The sequence below is a fragment of the Zootoca vivipara genome, chromosome 16 (genome assembly GCF_963506605.1).
Source record: "Zootoca vivipara chromosome 16, rZooViv1.1, whole genome shotgun sequence".
NCBI lineage: Eukaryota > Metazoa > Chordata > Lepidosauria > Squamata > Lacertidae > Zootoca > Zootoca vivipara.
Window position 1 is genome coordinate 34,288,096 of NC_083291.1, and position 17,303 is coordinate 34,305,398.

At 48.3% G+C, this 17,303-nt stretch overlaps 1 protein-coding gene across 1 annotated transcript in view; it reads left to right on the top strand.

The window, feature by feature from the left end:
* The window catches only part of LOC118097538 (phospholipid phosphatase 3), a 34,450-nt gene that overhangs the window by 8,563 nt on the left and 8,584 nt on the right, over nucleotides 1-17,303 (top strand). Inside the window, exons 2-4 of the mRNA XM_035140477.2 lie at nucleotides 9,121-9,278; nucleotides 10,437-10,717; nucleotides 13,524-13,581. Of these exons, the coding sequence (XP_034996368.2) occupies nucleotides 9,121-9,278; nucleotides 10,437-10,717; nucleotides 13,524-13,581 (497 nt within the window). The remainder of the gene's footprint in view (nucleotides 1-9,120; nucleotides 9,279-10,436; nucleotides 10,718-13,523; nucleotides 13,582-17,303) is intronic.

A 17,303-nucleotide genomic window follows, 5' to 3' on the forward strand; every position in this document is an offset into this window, starting at 1 on the left:
ACCCCGTTTTCCCCGGGAAACCCCCGTTTTTACTTACCTTTTCCCGGTGGTCCCCCGTATCACTTCGTCTCCCGTTTTTCTCCGTTATTTTCTCCTGCCAGCGGCCATTTTTTTCTTTCTGATTTGCCCTTCTATGGGCACCAAAAATGGCCGCCGCCGGCTTCAAAAGTCGCATCTACGCATGTCCGGAAGTGCATAGACGCGACTTACGGTGTCTGCGGCGGCGGCCATTTTTGGTGCCCATAGAAGGGCAAAACGACACCGGAAGTTACGTCGACGCAACTTCCAGTGTCACACGACTGCCGGTCCCGGATTCTGCAGTCCGGGACTTGGAAGGTAAGGGTTAAGTACGCTTCAGGTTAAGTACGGACTTCCGGAACCAATTACAGTCATACCTCGGGTTAAGTACGCTTCAGGTTGAGTACTCCACGGACCCGTCTGGAACGGATTAATCCACTTTCCATTACTTTCAATGGGAAAGTTCGCTTCAGGTTAAATACGCTTCAGGATTCTGGATCCAATTGTGTACTTAAACCGAGGTACCACTGTAATATAAAATAAATAAGACAGTATTGTAGATAAAAAAATAACATTTATTTCTTTTTTTACATGCACCGATGGTGGGTGAGCTTACCTGGCTACAAGCTGGGGGCGGGGGGCAAGCGTCGATAAAGAGCTGGTTCACTTCGGCCGGGGTCACTTTTTTTTCTTGCCAGGCCAGGTTCTTCTCTGGACTTCCTCAGGTTAGTTCCTCAGCAGGGTTTGGGGCTACAGTGTGCCTTGCTGTGCCTCTTGCAGGCAGCGCCTTTTCCAGAGCTTCCAGGGTGGGATGGGGGCCCTCTCCCCAGCAGCAGAGGCCCCAGTGCTGCCCCGCAGCCAGCTGGGCGAGCTCTGGGCTGCTGGCAAGGCCTCTGTTTGTATCCAGAGGAAAGTTCATAAGTCGAAGCACCTACTGAAGGTCGTAACTGGAATCGTACGTAAGTAGAGCCGTACGTAAGTTGAGGTCCCACTGTAGGTATAGTCCACCTTTCAGGGCAATGCCCAAACAAGTGGCATACTCTAGAGAGAAGATAAACTTGTTACGTCAAAGTAGTATACAGTGGGACCTCAACTTACGAATTTAATCCATTCCGAATGCACAGTCATAGGTCGAAAACTTCGTAAGTCGAGTTTCCCATAGGAAAAGCGGTTTCCCATAGGAATGCATTGGAAACGGAAAAATTCGTAAGTCGAGGAAACCGCATCTAGCCGCGAACGGGTTTTCCATTCGGATGTCGAGAAAATTGTAAGCGTGTGGCCACTTTTTCCGCTCGTAAGTCGAAAACATCGTAAGTCGAGGTCCCACTGTACAGCAGTAAGAGGCAGGAATGTGTCTTTTAGCTGAGGTGTTGCGCGGCTTACTTGCCTGGATGGAGAGGTGAGGCTTACAATAATACAAATCTTTATTACGGTCATAGAACAGCATTTAAAATTTAAAAAGCTCTTCAGAAAGCTAAAAGGTATTAAAACACAAGGTGAATATAAAAGCCTCTCAGAATTTAAAAGAAGCTAAAAGTATCCCAAAAAAGGCTCAGGAACATTGGACTGGTGTGGAAGAGCTCAAAAGGCTGATATATAAAGGCTTTAACTATCATTTACAGAGCATTCTGATATGTTCGTTAAAACTGATTTGTGGCACAGGTCACCCTACGAATCTCGAGCGCTGCTGTGTGGAACCGAGCAACACTGTACGTTGCAGCAGGATTGGTCCCCGAGAGCAGCAGGGAGGTGTAAAATTGTCCTGTACTTATGAAATAATGGGGAAATCAGGCTAGTACTAATTGGGGAGCAGGCCTTGACATTTCGAGTGTTGAAATGTGTGATACTGTTGAAAAGTTAATTTATTGATTGATTACATGAAATTTGTATACTGTTTGATTGTTTGAACAAAACAAAACCTCAAAGCAGTTTACAAAACAATAAAATCCAGAAATAATTACAGCAATATTTTTTTTTTAAAAAAAAAAGTACAAAAAGTGAACATGGTAAAAGAGTTTAAAATACACACTAGCATTTTTAAGCGTCTGGGCAGGCTTGCCTAAACAGGAATGTTTTTAGCATGCGCCGGAAATGAATACAGTGAAGGTGCCTGCTTGATGTGAACCAGGCAGGGAGTTCCAAAGTATGGATCGCGTTTTCACATTGCTTGTCTTCTTTTGCCCCCCCCCCTTGAGAAAGAGAGTACAGTGGTACCTTGGGTCCCAAACTCAATCTGCTCTGGAAGTCCGTTCGGCTTCCAAAACGTTCGCAAACCAAGGCGCAGCTTCTGATTGGCCCCCGGAAACAATGCCGACAGCCAAAACGCACGTCCAGCTTCCAAAAAACATTCACAAACCGGAACACTTCTGGGTTTGCCGGCGTTCAGGAGCCGATTTGTTCGGGAGCCAAGCCGTTCGGGAACCAAGGTACCACTGTAGAGGGCTAGCCAAGCGAAGGTTAGCATCTGGTTCTTCCTCTTCGTTCTGAGAGTGGGCCACTGGGGAATAAAGCCATGGTGGAGCTGGAATTTTGGTTGGTGGGAAGTAGACTGTTGGACAAACAAAGCTTCCATCAAGTGTCTCTCCCCAATGCGTCACAGAGTAAGAAGTTCCTGGTTTTTAGCCCCGGTGGTCCAGCCCGCCTGCTTTGCCCCCTGCCTGGCAGTGTTCCCAACCCCTGTGGGCGGCCCCTCACCTCCTTCCAGGCCCAGCCCGGTTTTTCTATCCCTCTCCCCCCCCTTGCACTGAGGAAGCAACACAGGTTGAGACTTGCTCGCCTGGGTGTTGCTGTGGGAGGGGGCCAGGCAGGCTGCCACTTGTTCCCAACAGATCAGGAGCAACACCCAGCAGGAGAACGCCAGAGGAATGTCACTGAGGGCACAGAGCAGGTCCCTTTGGCACAAAGCAGCTCCATCCAGGAGACTGGGCCATAACAGGCAGCTGCATAGCAGGGACGAGAACTCTAGCGTGAAGCTTTGCAGTCACGCAGAGCAACAGCCAAAGAAGTCAAAGGATGGCAGTTCCAGATCCGCAGCTCAAGGTGCCAACTGGGTGCTTCGTGCCTCGTGGTCGCAAGAAACTCTCTCTCTCTCTCTTACACACACACACACACACACACACACACATATTCATTCCTCCGCGGTGTTGCTGAGCCCTGGCACCCAGTCACTGGGCCTCTCCCTCTCTGGACCGCAACACCTGAGCCCTTGGCTCTGGGCAGCTGACCAAGCAAGGCAGTGTGAATGTCTCAGTGCAGCCGAGAGCCCTGTATATTAATAGCCCTCTCCAAGTGCCAGGCAATCTCTGCATGCATTGAGAAGGCTGAGGCTCCATATAAGGTGAGTTGGGTAGTGATTATTCCAAGCAAGAGGGCTATTGTGGGAAGCTGGAAAGTTTATTGTGAGATGACGAGCGAGGCATTTTTTATTTTTTATAAGGGGGGGAAGATATATTTGTAAAGACTAATCATATTAAATAAATGGAAGATGAGTACAGCCTACAGTCGTACCTTAGAAGTCGAATGGAGGCCATTCCGGAAGCTCCTGCAGCCAATTGGAAGCCGCGTCGGACGTTCGGGTTCCAAAGAACATTTGCAAACTGGGACACTCCTGGGTTTGCAGCATTCGGGAGCCAAAATGTCCGAGTACCAAGGCGTTCGGGGTCCAAGGTATGACTGTACTTGCGCTCTTGGGTCTTGTGCTGAGGCACGCTTTTCCAGATTGCTCGTCTGTACAGTTCTAAGCAACATCTGGAGAGCCACAGGTTCTCTCCCTCCCCCATTCTAAAGGAAAAGTGTGGTGATCTTTAGTCTGCCCACAGATCTCCCAGCTGCAAGCTGATAAGCAAATGGATGTGGTTCTCTTTCTTGTCCCTCCAGGGCTGACCTGCCCACCAGGCAAGGTGAGGCAGTTGCATCAGGGCGGCAGGCTCTGAATACCTGGAAGAGGTGGCAGATCTGCCTCCTGAGCTTATTGGCCTCCTCCTCATGCCCACTGCTGCCATTCTTCTACTGCATCTTCCACAGTGCCCCCCCCCCCGTTGCCGCTGGGTGGCAGTGGGCAGGTGCGCAAGGGTGGGTGCAGAGGTATGGCATGCAGCAGAGGAGAGGAGGGCATTTTCTCTTTGGCCACTAGCAGTCAAATGGCCATTGCTGGCCCTGCCGTAAATATAATTCCATCTGGGTTGAGAGCTCATTCACTCCATGGCTTTCTCTGAAGGGACGTGCTCTGGTAAGCAGAGCACTCCAAGGAGGCATGGCCCATGTCTCTCTGGTGTCTCTGGCTGGAGCAGAGACGATTCACCCCAGGTCTGTGGGCTCAGGTCCTCGAGCTCTTTGTGTTGGCTGCTTTGCCCAACTAAATTTAGCCCTCTTCCTTCTCCTCCATGTCCATCTTGCTGCCCCTGAGAAGGGAAGAATGGCAGGAGTCCAACGGATTCCGGTGGAAAACCAGAGCCTTCTCAAAGAGAAGGCTAGTTACGCATGCATGTGCCGAGCTCAGCGGATGCCAAAAAGGCTTGGCTGTTTGACAGAGAACCCTGATTGTCTTGGTCTACGGCGATCCTCGCCTTGGCGTCTCCCGTGGCACAGCTGTCTGTGCAACTTGACCCTTGCTGGACCACTCACACCCTACAGGGACCTTCTTGCTTTTTAAAAACCTTTCGTTTGTCTCCTCCTCTTCCAGGGAGCACTTCTAGGGAGGCTAAAGTAGAGAGAGCAACTTGCTCAAGGCCTGGCCACTGAACGTCTTGGTCACACATGGGAATTTGGCCGAGGTTTCCCACTCCCATACTCTAGTGCAGGCACGTCCAACAGGTATATCGTGATCTACCAGTAGATCACTGGACATCTGTGGTAGATCACTGGTAGATCAGTGGCTCCCCCCAAAGGAGCTGAACAACTTTGGCTCCCCTAAAAAGAGCTCAACATTTTGGCCCTTCGCCCCCTAAAAACGGGCCTTCCCTCCTCCCTAAAAGAAGCTCAACAAGTTTGACCTGAACACCCAAGAAACGGGCTTCCCTCTTCCCTTAAAAAGTTCAACAACTTTGACCTGAACCCCCCAAAACTTTAACTCTGTGAGTAGACTGCAGTCTCTTGGGAGTTGGCCACCCCTGCTCTAGTGCAAAGGTTTTCAACCTTTTTGAGTCCACAGCTCCCTTGACCAACTCCATTCTTTCTGCAGCACCCCTGTGGGGCTCAGGAGCCCAGTTATGTCACCCCATTGCCTGCAAAGCTAGCAGCCTCTCACCCTTTTTCAAATACCATCCCTTGTGGAGGGTTCCCTCAGCCTCCTCTCCTCTCCCCTCTCCTTGGGAGTCTTCAGGGCAGCTACTGCTGCCCGCCCCCAGGCCCCAAAGAGAGGTGTCTCCTCACACTGCCCCCCAGGGGCCTGGGAAGCACCCCCTGGCCAGCCCCAGAGGCACCATTCACCAGGAGAGTTTGTATCAACAAACAGCTGCTGCAACAAACAGCCACGCCAGTCTTTGGGAGGCAGAGATACAAGAGGGCATCAAAGGAGGGAGGGAGGAAAGGGACAGAGGCCAGTGTTGCCCGTGGCACCCCTGACCATCATTCAAGGCACCCCAGGGTGCCACAGCACACTGGCTGAAAACCACTGCTCTAGTGACTCAGTTTCATGACTGCCTCCTGTTGTGTTCTTTCATCTGTAGCATCCATGCCGTAGCTCAGAAGGGAGTTGGGTCTGCATGCCTTATATGTTGGAAGGTGGGGGTCCAAGGAAGTCCTTTCCACCCACGCTGATCCTCTCCCACCCATCTGGCAGGTGGAGTCAGAGTCAGTTACCAGGGCATGGCTGGGGAGCCTTTGGGCCTTCCAGATGTAGCTGTACTACAACTCCCATCATCCTTGAGCAGGCACCCCCAAACTTTGGCCCTCCAGATGTCTTGGGCTATACCTAATTCCCATCTTCCCCGACCACTGGTCCTGTTAGCTAGGGATCATGGGAGTTGTAGGCTAAAACATCTGGAGGGCCACAGTTTGGGGATGCCTGTCCTTGAGCATGGGCTGAGGCTAATGGGAGTCCAGGCCCAACAATAACTTGAAGGGCTACCAGGTCCCCCACGTAGGGGACAAAAAAAAAAGTAGCATTACTTGGTGGCAGGAATAAAGAACGTGAATTGTCCCCAAAGAACGGTTTGACCCAAAATGTGTTGGGCTGTAGCTTCCTTCCTTCCTTCCTTCCTTCCTTCCTTCCTTCCTTCCTTCCTTCCTTCCTTCCTTCCTTCCTTCCTTCCTTCCTTCCTTCCTTCCTTCCTTCCTTCCTTTTTACAATAACCCACTGAAACGCACATGCAGAGGTTATACTTCCAATTAACAGTTCCAGAGACAGACAACTGATGCCAGGGAGGGAGTGTGCAGGTGGGGTTTCCATGCTAGTTGCAGAGGAAGCAAAATCTCTTCCCCCACAATTAGCATGATAACCAAGTACCGTAAGCTGATGGAGGAGAAACAGATTGCTCTTCCGCCTCTCCACCGTTCGGCTTGTTGAAAGGCATTCCCCACTCCCGGCTTCTGGATTCCATGCTGACCATGGCTGGAAGGGGGCTTCTGCTGTTCCCTGCTGGCTGCTAACCTCTTAAAAGGCTTGTAAATATTTTTTTTCCCAGGCTAGTTATTTTGTTTGCTTCTTCACAAGACTGCAGAGGGATATGGAAAGTGCCACAGTGAAGCAGACTTGGGCTCCCCTAGATCGTTTGCAAATGTTTCTTTATGAAAACCAAGCATTACACTAGGCAAATCCATGGAGGAGTCTGTTGCCATGAAAGCAAAATGGAACCTCCACAGCTGGAGGCAGTATACCCCTGAATCCCAGATGAGGGAGGTAGCAGCCAACAAATGTTGCCTATCATCTTCAGTTTATGTGGAAAGGTCAAGTAGGTGTTTGGCACTGAGAGAGCTTTTGCCATGTATATCATAGAATCATAGAGTTGGAAGAGACCACAAGGGCCATCCAGTCCAACCCCCTGCCAAGCAGGAAACACCATCAAAGCATTCTTGACATATGGCTGTCAAGCCTCTGCTTTGTTGTTGTTGTTTAGTCGTTTAGTCGTGTCCGACTCTTCGTGACCCCATGGACCATAGCACGCCAGGCACTCCTGTCTTCCACTGCCTCCCGCAGTTTGGTCAAACTCATGTTCGTAGCTTCGAGAACACTGTCCAACCATCTCGTCCTCTGTCGTCCCCTTCTCCTAGTGCCCTCCATCTTTCCCAACATCAAGGTCTTTTCCAAGGATTCTTCTCTTCTCTTCTCATGAGGTGGCCAAAGTATTGGAGCCTCAGCTTCACGATCTGTCCTTCCAGTGAGGAAGCCTCTGCTTAAAGACCTCCAAAGAAGGAGACTCCACCACACTTCTTGGCAGCAAATTCCATTGTCGAACAGCTCTTACTGTCAGGAAGTTCTTCCTAATATGAGCCAATGGGGTCATTTCTAACAGTTCTTCCTGGATGTTGCACCAAGACCAGCCCTGGGTGTGGTAACTAGTGATCCCTCAGGGTTGGGGTGGGGAGTTCTTTATGCCAAGGCCCTAGTGTTAGTTAGGACAAATGACACACAGTGTGTCTCGTGGGCCAAAGCTCTCGGGCAGAAAGAGCTGCGGCTGAAACACCTTGTTCCATGTTTGCCCCAGGGCTTCTACTGTGCCTGGTTTCACATTCCAGTCCCCAGTGTGTGGCAGACATCGCTTGTGTCTTACCAGGGAATTTGATGGAATGGATGGATGAACCTATTTCTGTGGACCATTTCACTCCTGGCAGTCAAATCTGCTTCCTTCCCACAGCTGCCTCCCAGAAGTCTTCCTAATTGCAAACCACTGGGGCTAAATCTGGTTTGTTGGAAGAGCCCCGAGACCCTTTATCTCAGGGTTGCGGGTTCAAGCCCCACTTTGAGCAAAGAGATTCCTGCATTGCAGGTGGTTCGGCTAGATGAGCCTCTTGGTCTGTTCCAGCTCTATGATTCCTTGGAGACCCCAGCCACTGAGAATCCAGCAAGTCCCCGGTTTCCATAGCACCATCCTGGGTTGTGCTTTTTGCTCATGTTACAGTAGGATAATAATATTATTATAATAATTTATTATTTATACCCTGCCCACCTGGCTGGGTTTCCCCAGCCACTCTGGGCGGCTCCCAACAGAATATTATTATTATTAATAATAATAATAAAGTGATAAAATGTCAAACATTAAAAACTTCCCTAAACAGGGCAACCTTCAGATGTTTTCTAAAAGTCAGATAGTTGTTTATTTCCTTGACATCTGATGGGAGGGCATTCCACAGGGCAGGGGCCACCACCAAGAAGGCCCTCTGCTTGGTTCCCTGTAGCTTCACTTCTCGCAGTGAGGGAACCGCCAGAAGGCCCTCAGAGCTGGACCTCAGTGTCCGGGCTGAACAATGGGGGGTGGAGACGCTCCTTCAGGTATACTGGGCCGAGGCCGTTTAGGGCTTTAAAGGTCAGCACCAACACTTTGAATTGTGCTTGGAAACGTACTTGGAGCCGATGTAGGTCTTTCAGGACCAGTGTTATACAGTGGTACCTCTACTTACGAATAACTCTACTTATGAATGTTTCTACTTACGAACGGAGCTCCGTCTGCCATCTTGGATGCAGTTTAGATAGGATTGTTTCTACTTACGAATTTTTAGATAGGGTTGCTTCGACTTACCATTTTTTTCTCCCAATGCATTCCTATGGGATTCGACTTACAATTTTTTTCGACTTACAAATGTGCGTTCGGAACGCATTAAATTCGTAAGTAGAGGTACCAACTGTATTGTCTTGTCGGCTACTCCCAGTCACCAGTCAAGCTGCCGCATTCTGGATCAGTTGTAGTTTCCGAGTCACCTTCAAAGGCAGCCCCATGTAGAGCACATTGCAGAGTCCAAGCAGGAGATAACCACTCTGGCGAGACAGATGGGATGCTGGGGACTAGCATTACATAGGTAGGTAGGGAGATTGTAACCTACAAAATGCTGGGCTTTGCAGTCCCAGCTCAGCCTTTGGCCTCCAGCCTTAGCCACCACAGTGGTGGAACTCAGAACCCTTCCCTCTCCCTGACTTTCTCTTTCTCTTGCCCACTTCCTTGGCTGCAGCATCCATCCCGTTCTTCATCTGCGAGGTTGGCCTCGTTTCCCCCATGCGCCGCGGCTTCTTCTGCAATGACAGCAGCATCAGGTACCCACTGCAGCGTGCTGAGACCGTCAGCGACTCTGTGCTCATCTCCGTGGGAATCCTCATTGCCTGTCTAGTGGTGAGTCTTTTGGGGGAATGAGGGAGGGAACTGTGCACTTCTGTCCTTTAACATCATGCGCTGTGCCTTGTTCCTGGCAGCAAAACGCCACCCACCCGACCATAGTATTTTGCTGATTTGTCTTATTGCATGCATTTATTGCATGCCTTTCCATCCCAGGTTCCTCTGAAGAGCTCAGGGTATACATGACCCTCTCCCCTCTCCCCACCAGACCCCCTCCTAGAGCATCACAGCACCTGTATCCTGATGCCACATGATATTCCCTTATGGCTCCTTGCAGGAGCCCTCTTTCTGTTTTCCTCCAGCACAGATGACTCTCCATCTCCATTTCATGCAGCATGCTGTCAAGGACTGTGCTGAGGAGGGCTGCACATGAGGAGGAATGGTGGGAGCCTCCCTATCCCCCTGCTCCTGCTCAGGATCCTGAATCTTCCCAGGAGTAGTATAGATTTGGAACAGTGGTTTGCAGAGGGACATAGTTCAGAAGGCAGAAGCTGGGAAGTACTGGATGGGAAACAGCTAGGAGAAGAAGCACTGGTAGAGAGAGAGAGTTAACAGACTCACTTTCGCTGCAAAGCATCCATCTGCTCAGCCCAAGGTCAAGGAGAGCAGATAAGGTGGCTGCTCAGAAAGCACAGTGGTTGCGAGATCAGGTTATAAGACATGGTAGTGACATGGTTGACTAGGGAGAAAGTGGGTGGAAACCTTAATTGGGAGCATCTTCATCCCAAGGAATGGATTCTTTGTTCTCTCTCTATGGTCATTTAAATTTCTAACTAGTAAGAGACTCCTTTCACTGTGTTCTGCTTATCTACTGCCAAAGCGGGGAGAGGAAGCGGAGTCCCTGAAGCCTGACACATGCAACCCTTTCTCCAGCGCTGTAGCTAAATTTAGTTCAAAGAGGAAAGTTTCCTCCCAGCCGTATTCATTTCTGATTTGGCTAGTGTGGAAGCTGTTCTCTGTGGAAGCCCATGGAACCCATTTGCTAGGTTCAGTAAATTTTTCCTTTCCTTTGGTTCCGATTGGCTAGCCCAGGGGCAGCTTCTTGATGGCTGGGACAGTGCGAACCGCTGCTCACCATTAAGAAATGTGCCCTGCTGCCAGCGCTGGAATTGCTTGTAGCCAGGCCACCTTCTCTGTTCTTTCTTTCCGACACAGATCACCCTGGGCGAAAGCTGCCGTGTGTACAGCCTGCCCCACAGCTCACGCTCCATAGTCTCCAACCGTTACGTGGCTGCCCTCTACAAGGAGATCGGGGCCTTCCTCTTTGGCTGCACCGTGGGCCAGTCACTAACCAACATGGCCAAGGTTGCGGTGGGCCGCCTCCGTCCACACTTCCTGGCCGCCTGCAGGCCTGACTTTGCTCACATCAACTGCTCTGCTGGATACCTCGAGGACTACATCTGCACTGGTGGCCCCTCGGAGGAAAAAGAAGCTAGGTGTGTATGGTGACATATCATCTCCCTCAAAGAGGGATGACCTTCTGGTGATGATCGTAGGGTCCAGGTCAGTTCAACTGAGAAGTGGCAGTAAAAAAAAAAAAAAGGTAAAGGACCCCTGGACGATTTGTTGTTGTTTAGTCATTTAGTCGTGCCCACTAAAAAGGCCCTGTCTGTACTGCCTCCCAATCTAATTGATTCATATGGTGGGCCTGTGAGCAGGGACTCTGAAGCTGATCCAGGCAGGTTCATAAAGGTGCCAGACTGTTGTCTTTCAAACCAGCTGGTCCTAAACAGTTTAGGATTTTAAATGTCAGTTCCAACCCAGGGGAAGTTACTGAGGAACTCAATGGAATTTAGCACAAGTCATCCTTTGCAGGTCTCAGTTAAGAAGAGTTTGGATTTGATATCCCGCTTTATCACTACCCGAAGGAGTCTCAAAGCGGCTAACAATCTCCTTTCCCTTCCTCCCCCACAACAAACACTCTGTGAGGTGAGTGAGGCTGAGAGACTTCAGAGAAGTGTGATGACTAGCCCAAGGTCATCCAGCAGCTGCATGTGGAGGAGCGGAGACGCGAACCCGGTTCCCCAGATTACGAGTTTACCGCTCTTAACCACTACACCACACTGGCTGAGTGAGGAGAGGGAGGGAGTTGAAGTCATGAGATATGGCACACAGGGACACTTGGTGCCAGAATATCCAGCTACCATACCAAGACCTGTGAAGGGGAAAGATTCTGTTGCGTTAGACAGGATAATCTGGAGAGTGAAAAATAGGAAACCTGGCAGCTACGTGCATAAACTATCACATTTGAGTGGCAGGTGTGGGAGACGACTGTGAGAGAAGGACTGTTACTTTTAGGCCCTGTTTGTTATCTACTCGGAGATATCTGAGTCGGTGTTTGGAAAACTTGAGTGCTGAATAAGTTGGGCCTTGACTTTGACCCACCTGTGCAGCTCTCCTGCTCTCCTGGGGCCAGAGCCAACCTGGCAGCACATGTAATCCAAGCAGGCATGGGGGCAGCAAGATTATGGGGTGCATCAAAAGTGCTGTGAAGTAGCAGGTGAACTTTGGCCGGTGTGCCCCGTGCAGTCATTTTGAATCAAAAAGGTAGGGAAATCTCAGATCACACAATTCACTCCCTATCATTCCCACTGATCCCCACTATACACACAGAGAGAGAAAGCAATTTGAATAGAAATGAAGAAGAGCACTTCTGTATCAGACCAAATGCCCATTTAGTCCAGCATCCTGTTCCCACAGTGGCCAACCAAATGCCTCTGGGACATCTACAGGCAAGACCTCTTCCACAGTTGTTCCCCAGAGACTCCTGTCTCTCATCCTGTAGGCAGGTACCAGTATATAGCCAACATTTATAGCCTTTTCCTCCAAGGATTTGTCTAATCCCCTTTTAAAGTTGTCCAGGTTGGCGGCCATCGTTGCAATTTGTGGTAACAAATTCATATACAGTTGTACCTTGGTTTTGGAACAGCTTAGTTCCCGAACGTTTTGGCTCCTGAACACCGCAAACCCAGAAGTGACTGTTTCAGTTTGCGAACTATTTTGGGATGCCGAACGTCTGACGGGGCTTCCATGGCTTCTGGTTGGCTGCAGGAGTGTTTGTTGTGGGGGAGGAAGGGAAAGGAGAATGTTAGCTGCTTTGAGACTCCTTAGGGTAGTGATAAAGTGGGATATCAAATCCAAACTACTCCTCCTCCTCCTCTTCTTCCCAGCCCCTTTTCTCCCTGCCAAGGCTCCAATGGGGATTTTATGTAGGTTTGTTAACAGCTGGCTGAGGTCATTCACCCTGACTAGAGTCAAAGGAACAGAGATGTCAGGAAGAGAAGCTGGGTCAAAGTTCGGCATCCCTTAAAAGAACAATGTGCATATTGTAACATAGTATCTTGTCGCTAATCACCGTTGATCTAAACCCAAAGACCTAGGTGTCTAGCTTTCACACCTTAACCAAAGACTATTTTATTTTATTTTGTTACAAGTACAGTGGTACTTTGGTTCTCAAACTTAGTCTGTTCTGGAAGTCTGTTCCTAAACCAAAGCATTCCAAAACTAAGGCACGCTTTCCCATAGAAAGTAATGCAAAATGGATTAATCTGTTCGGACCATTCCAGACTTTTAAAAACAGCCCCTAAAACAGCAATTTAACATGAATTTTACTATCTAACGAGACCATTGATCCATAAAATGAAAGCATTAAACAATGTACTGCAGTCACACAATCAATCAATCAATCAGGAGCTGAACTGGGTTCCACAAAGTCACAAAAACCAAAACGCAAAATAAATAGCAAAAACAGACAGACCTCAGCGTAACACTCTAAACGGAAGTGTGGCTCTCAAAACGGAAACGGAACACTCAAAACGGAGCATGTTTGGCTTCTGAAAAAAAGTTCGCAAATTGGGTTTGCAGTGTTTGGGTTCCAAGTTGTTTGAGTGCCAAGGCGTTTGAGAACCAAGGTACCACTATATATCCCGCCTTTCCGCCAAGGAGTTCAAGGTGGTCTTCCTTGCAAGAAGGTTAGCAGCTGACCCAAACTCACATAGTGAGCATCATGGCTGAGTACAGATTTGGGAGGGGCTCTCCTGCCGTTGTCCAACACTTTAACCACTTCATTGATTGAACCTGGGATCCACCACACAGTTAATATCAGGGATATTTTGGTCTTGTTAAAATGAATGGGTTAGATTGCATTTAACTCAGTGGGACTCACCCAATCCTCTGCCATAATAATCTAGCAGACTGCATGTTCTCTTATATCTAACAAAGCAATCCTTTTCTCTCTTCCAGGAAGTCCTTCTACTCCGGCCATGCCTCCTTTGCCATGTATACAATGATGTACCTGGTGGTAAGTCCCTATGCGCAGTTTTACATGTGGAAGGTCTTCAGGTGGTTGTGTTGCGGGGCCACCTTGTGAGCCGCAGGGTAAAAGGGGGCCTGATTCACCGCGCAAGCAGCTGCGTCGCTGTCCACAGGAACACACAGCTGTTCAGAGCAGCAGCGTCATGCCATCGGTCTGAGCTGCTTCCTGCATAATTCCAGCAAATATTCACACAGGTGTTGTGAGAATAGGTGATGCATATGAGGATAATTTGTCGTGTGGAGCAGCCTCCGCCAAGTTTTGTTTCAGATGTTCGCAGGTGAGCGAATGAGACCTTAGAGCTCTACCTAGTAACCCGTTCTGGGCACAGTGGGACCTTGGTTCGCAAACTTAATCTGTTCTGGGGGGTCTGTTCGATTCCCGAAACTGTTCAAAACCAAGGTGCAGCTTCCGATGGGCTGCAGGAGCTTCCTGCACTCAAGTGGAAGCTGTGTCGGACGTTCGGCTTCTGAAAAACGTTTGCAAACCACAACACTTTCTTCCGGGTTTGCAGCGTTTGGAAGCCGATTTATTTGACAACTAAGCTGTTTGAGAACCAAGGTACCAGAAAATTCCACAGACTGGTGGGGAATTTTTTTTAGAAATAGACTCTTGGAGAAGTCTTCCTTTTCCAAAGCATCTTTATGAATGCCTTTTTCTGCATTCCCTTAGCTGTGAATTTACATGTTATTTATATTTGTTTATTAAAATTGTTTATATACTGCCTTTAAGTAAGAAGCTACCAATGTGGTGCACATCAATATAAAAATAAATAAATTTAACTTTGCTCCTGGACTTTGGTTGCTTAGAAATCTTGCAGGGGCTTTCCTCTCCTTCCTAGAGGAGGAGCAGAAGGAGGCTGCTCTTCAAGTATATCCAATGATCCTTGGCCTTGGTCCAGTACACCTGAAGGAGCGTCTCCACCTCCGTTGTTCTGCCCGGACACTGCGGTCCAGTGCTGAGGGCCTTCTGGCAGTTCTCTCGCTGCGAGAAGCCAAGTTACAGGGAACCAGGCAGAGGGCCTTCTCAGTAGTGGCACCCACCCTGTGGAACACCCTCTCACCAGATGTCAAAGAGAAAAACAACCACCAGACTTTTAGAAGACATCTGAAGGCAGCCCTGTTTAGGGAAGCTTTTTAATGTTTAATAAATTATTGTATTTTAATACTTCTGTTGGAAGCCGCCCTGAGTGGCTGGGGAAACTCAGCCAGATGGGCGGGGTATAAATTTATTATTATCATTATCATCATCATCATTATTGGTTTATGAGGCACCTACCGACCGCATACTTAAATTGGTTTAAGAGTTATTCCCTCCCTCCTTGAACACAAAACTTTGCATCCTCACCAAGCTACAATTCCTAAGCTGCTGCAGGGAGATCTTTCCAGTAAAAACTGATATAAAACTGCTATTAAGTTTGCAGGGTAAATATAGTTGGGATGAGAATAATCCATGGAGGGAAGAGTCAGGCTCCAAGCCAGGAAAGGCTTCCAGAATCTCTGGAGCTTTTCCACTGAGGAAGGAAAAGGTGGCTGGCTGGGGCGGTTAATTTCCACTGCTGGCCAAACAATCTAAAATTGAATGTTACAGTGATGGGCAACCTTTTGAGCTTGGTGTGTCAAAATTCGCCAAAAAAAATGAGCATAACTCGGGTGGTGTGTCACTTCAAGAAAAAAACCATAATTTCGCGATATTTATAGTTTAAATAACAAAAATGTATAATTGTAATATATAACTGTATTTAATAAACCAAAAACTAATTAATTAACCAAACCAAACAAAAAACCCCTTATTTATCACAAAGTGCCCAGAGTTGTTGACCTTTTGGGGGGGAGCTGCTGACCAAAGTTTTGGAGGTTTTTTGGGGTGTGTGTGCAAAAGTTGCTTTGCTTGGGGGGGATTGCCCCAAAGCTGCTGCGCTTTTTTGGGGGGGGGAAGAGAATAGAAATGGTGAATAATACCTTCGCTGGAACTAACACGCAGCACCAACATAGTCTGCCAAAGCGCCAAAAAAAACCAGCACTGAATGGGTTAAAAAACTAATCTCTGGCTACCAGCAGCAACAACAAAAAAGGATCTGGGTTTTAACAGCGGGGACAAGCTGTAGCGTGAGGAGGAGCGGGAGAACAAATGGGGGGGCAACAACAGCGTGAATGGGCCAATGGGGCGCATGCCAGTAGTGAGGGCTCTGCGTGTCACGTCTGACACGCGTGTCATAGGTTCGCCATCACTGTTAAAGAAGTAGAAGCATTAAGACAGAAATGGGGAAACTGTGGACCTCCAGGCGGATTTGGGTTCACATCAGCCCCTGCCAGCATGACCCAGAACAGCTGGAGGGTCACAGGTCCCCCCCCAAAAAGTGTTGGTTTTAACAGCCATGTTTTCTTACATTACAACTGTGTTTTGTTCCTAAATATTGGGGGAGGCTGCTGCTGCTACTGAAATTATAATGGAATGGTCTTCATATTGCTTAGATGAAATGAGAGAGCTTGTAAGCAGATAAAGAGGTTGGAAGTGAAAATAGAAACATTTTATACTAACACTTGCTGACCAGGGACTGCCCCCCTCATCTGGGTCCTGGTGAGTCACTGCCCCTTTTGAGGGTATTTTGGAGATACCTCTTCAGTTACGTATTAGTGGCTAATTTTAGGTTTGGTCAGGTTTTAGACCTGTCCCTTGGGTTTCTAAAACCTGCTTTTACCTGCCCGAACCTTCAGATCTTGCTCTGGGTGACTCCATCAAGAGAAGTGAGGTGGGTTTTTTGTAGCGGCACCATAGAGAAGGGAAAACCATGAGACTTTTGAGGTGCCTTCTCTATGGTCTTTTCAGCCCCTTTTTATCCACTTAGGCTTTTAAACTGTTTTCAATCTATGAAATTGTTGTTGTTGTTGTTGTTGTTGTTAGTTTATACCCCGCCCATCTGGCTGGGTTTCCCCAGCTACTCTGGGCAGCTCCCAACAGAATATTATTATTAATAATAATTAAAAAGCGATAAAACATCCAACATTAAAAACTTCCTTAAACAGGGCTGCCTTCAGATGTCTTTTAAAAATCAGATACAGTGGTACCTCGACTTACGAACGACTCGACAACCGAATTTTTCGACTTACGACTGGGGGTAATGGCCACGTGCTTACGAATGTCTCGACATCCGGAAAAAAAACATGGCAGTTTTAGATAGGGATTTTTTTACTTACGAATTTTTAGATAGGGACTTACAGATTTTTTCGTTTCCAGTGCATTCCTATGGGAAATCGCGTTTCCAATGACGTTTTTCGACTTAGGAATTTTTTGACTTATGAAGGTGCCTTCGGAACGGATTAAATTCATAAGTCGAGGCACCACTGTAGTTGTTTATTTCCTTGACATCTGAAGGGAGAGTGTTCCACAGGGTGGGCACCACTACTGAGAAGGCCCTCTGCCTGGTTGCCTGTAACTTCTCACAGTGAGGGAACCGCCAGAAGGCCCTTGGCACTTGACCTCAGTGTCTGGGCTGAGCGATGGGGGTGGAGATGCTCCTTCAGGTATATTGGGCAAAGGCCGTTCAGCGCGTTAAAGGTCAGCACCAACACTTGTAATTGTGCTCAGAAACATACTGGGAGCCAGGAAAAGGGTCTTTGCAATCTTTGGTTGTTCTTTGTATATAAATAATCTAATTGATACTGGAGTCATTTCTAGTGCTTGAATAAGTCAATCCACGCACGTGTTAA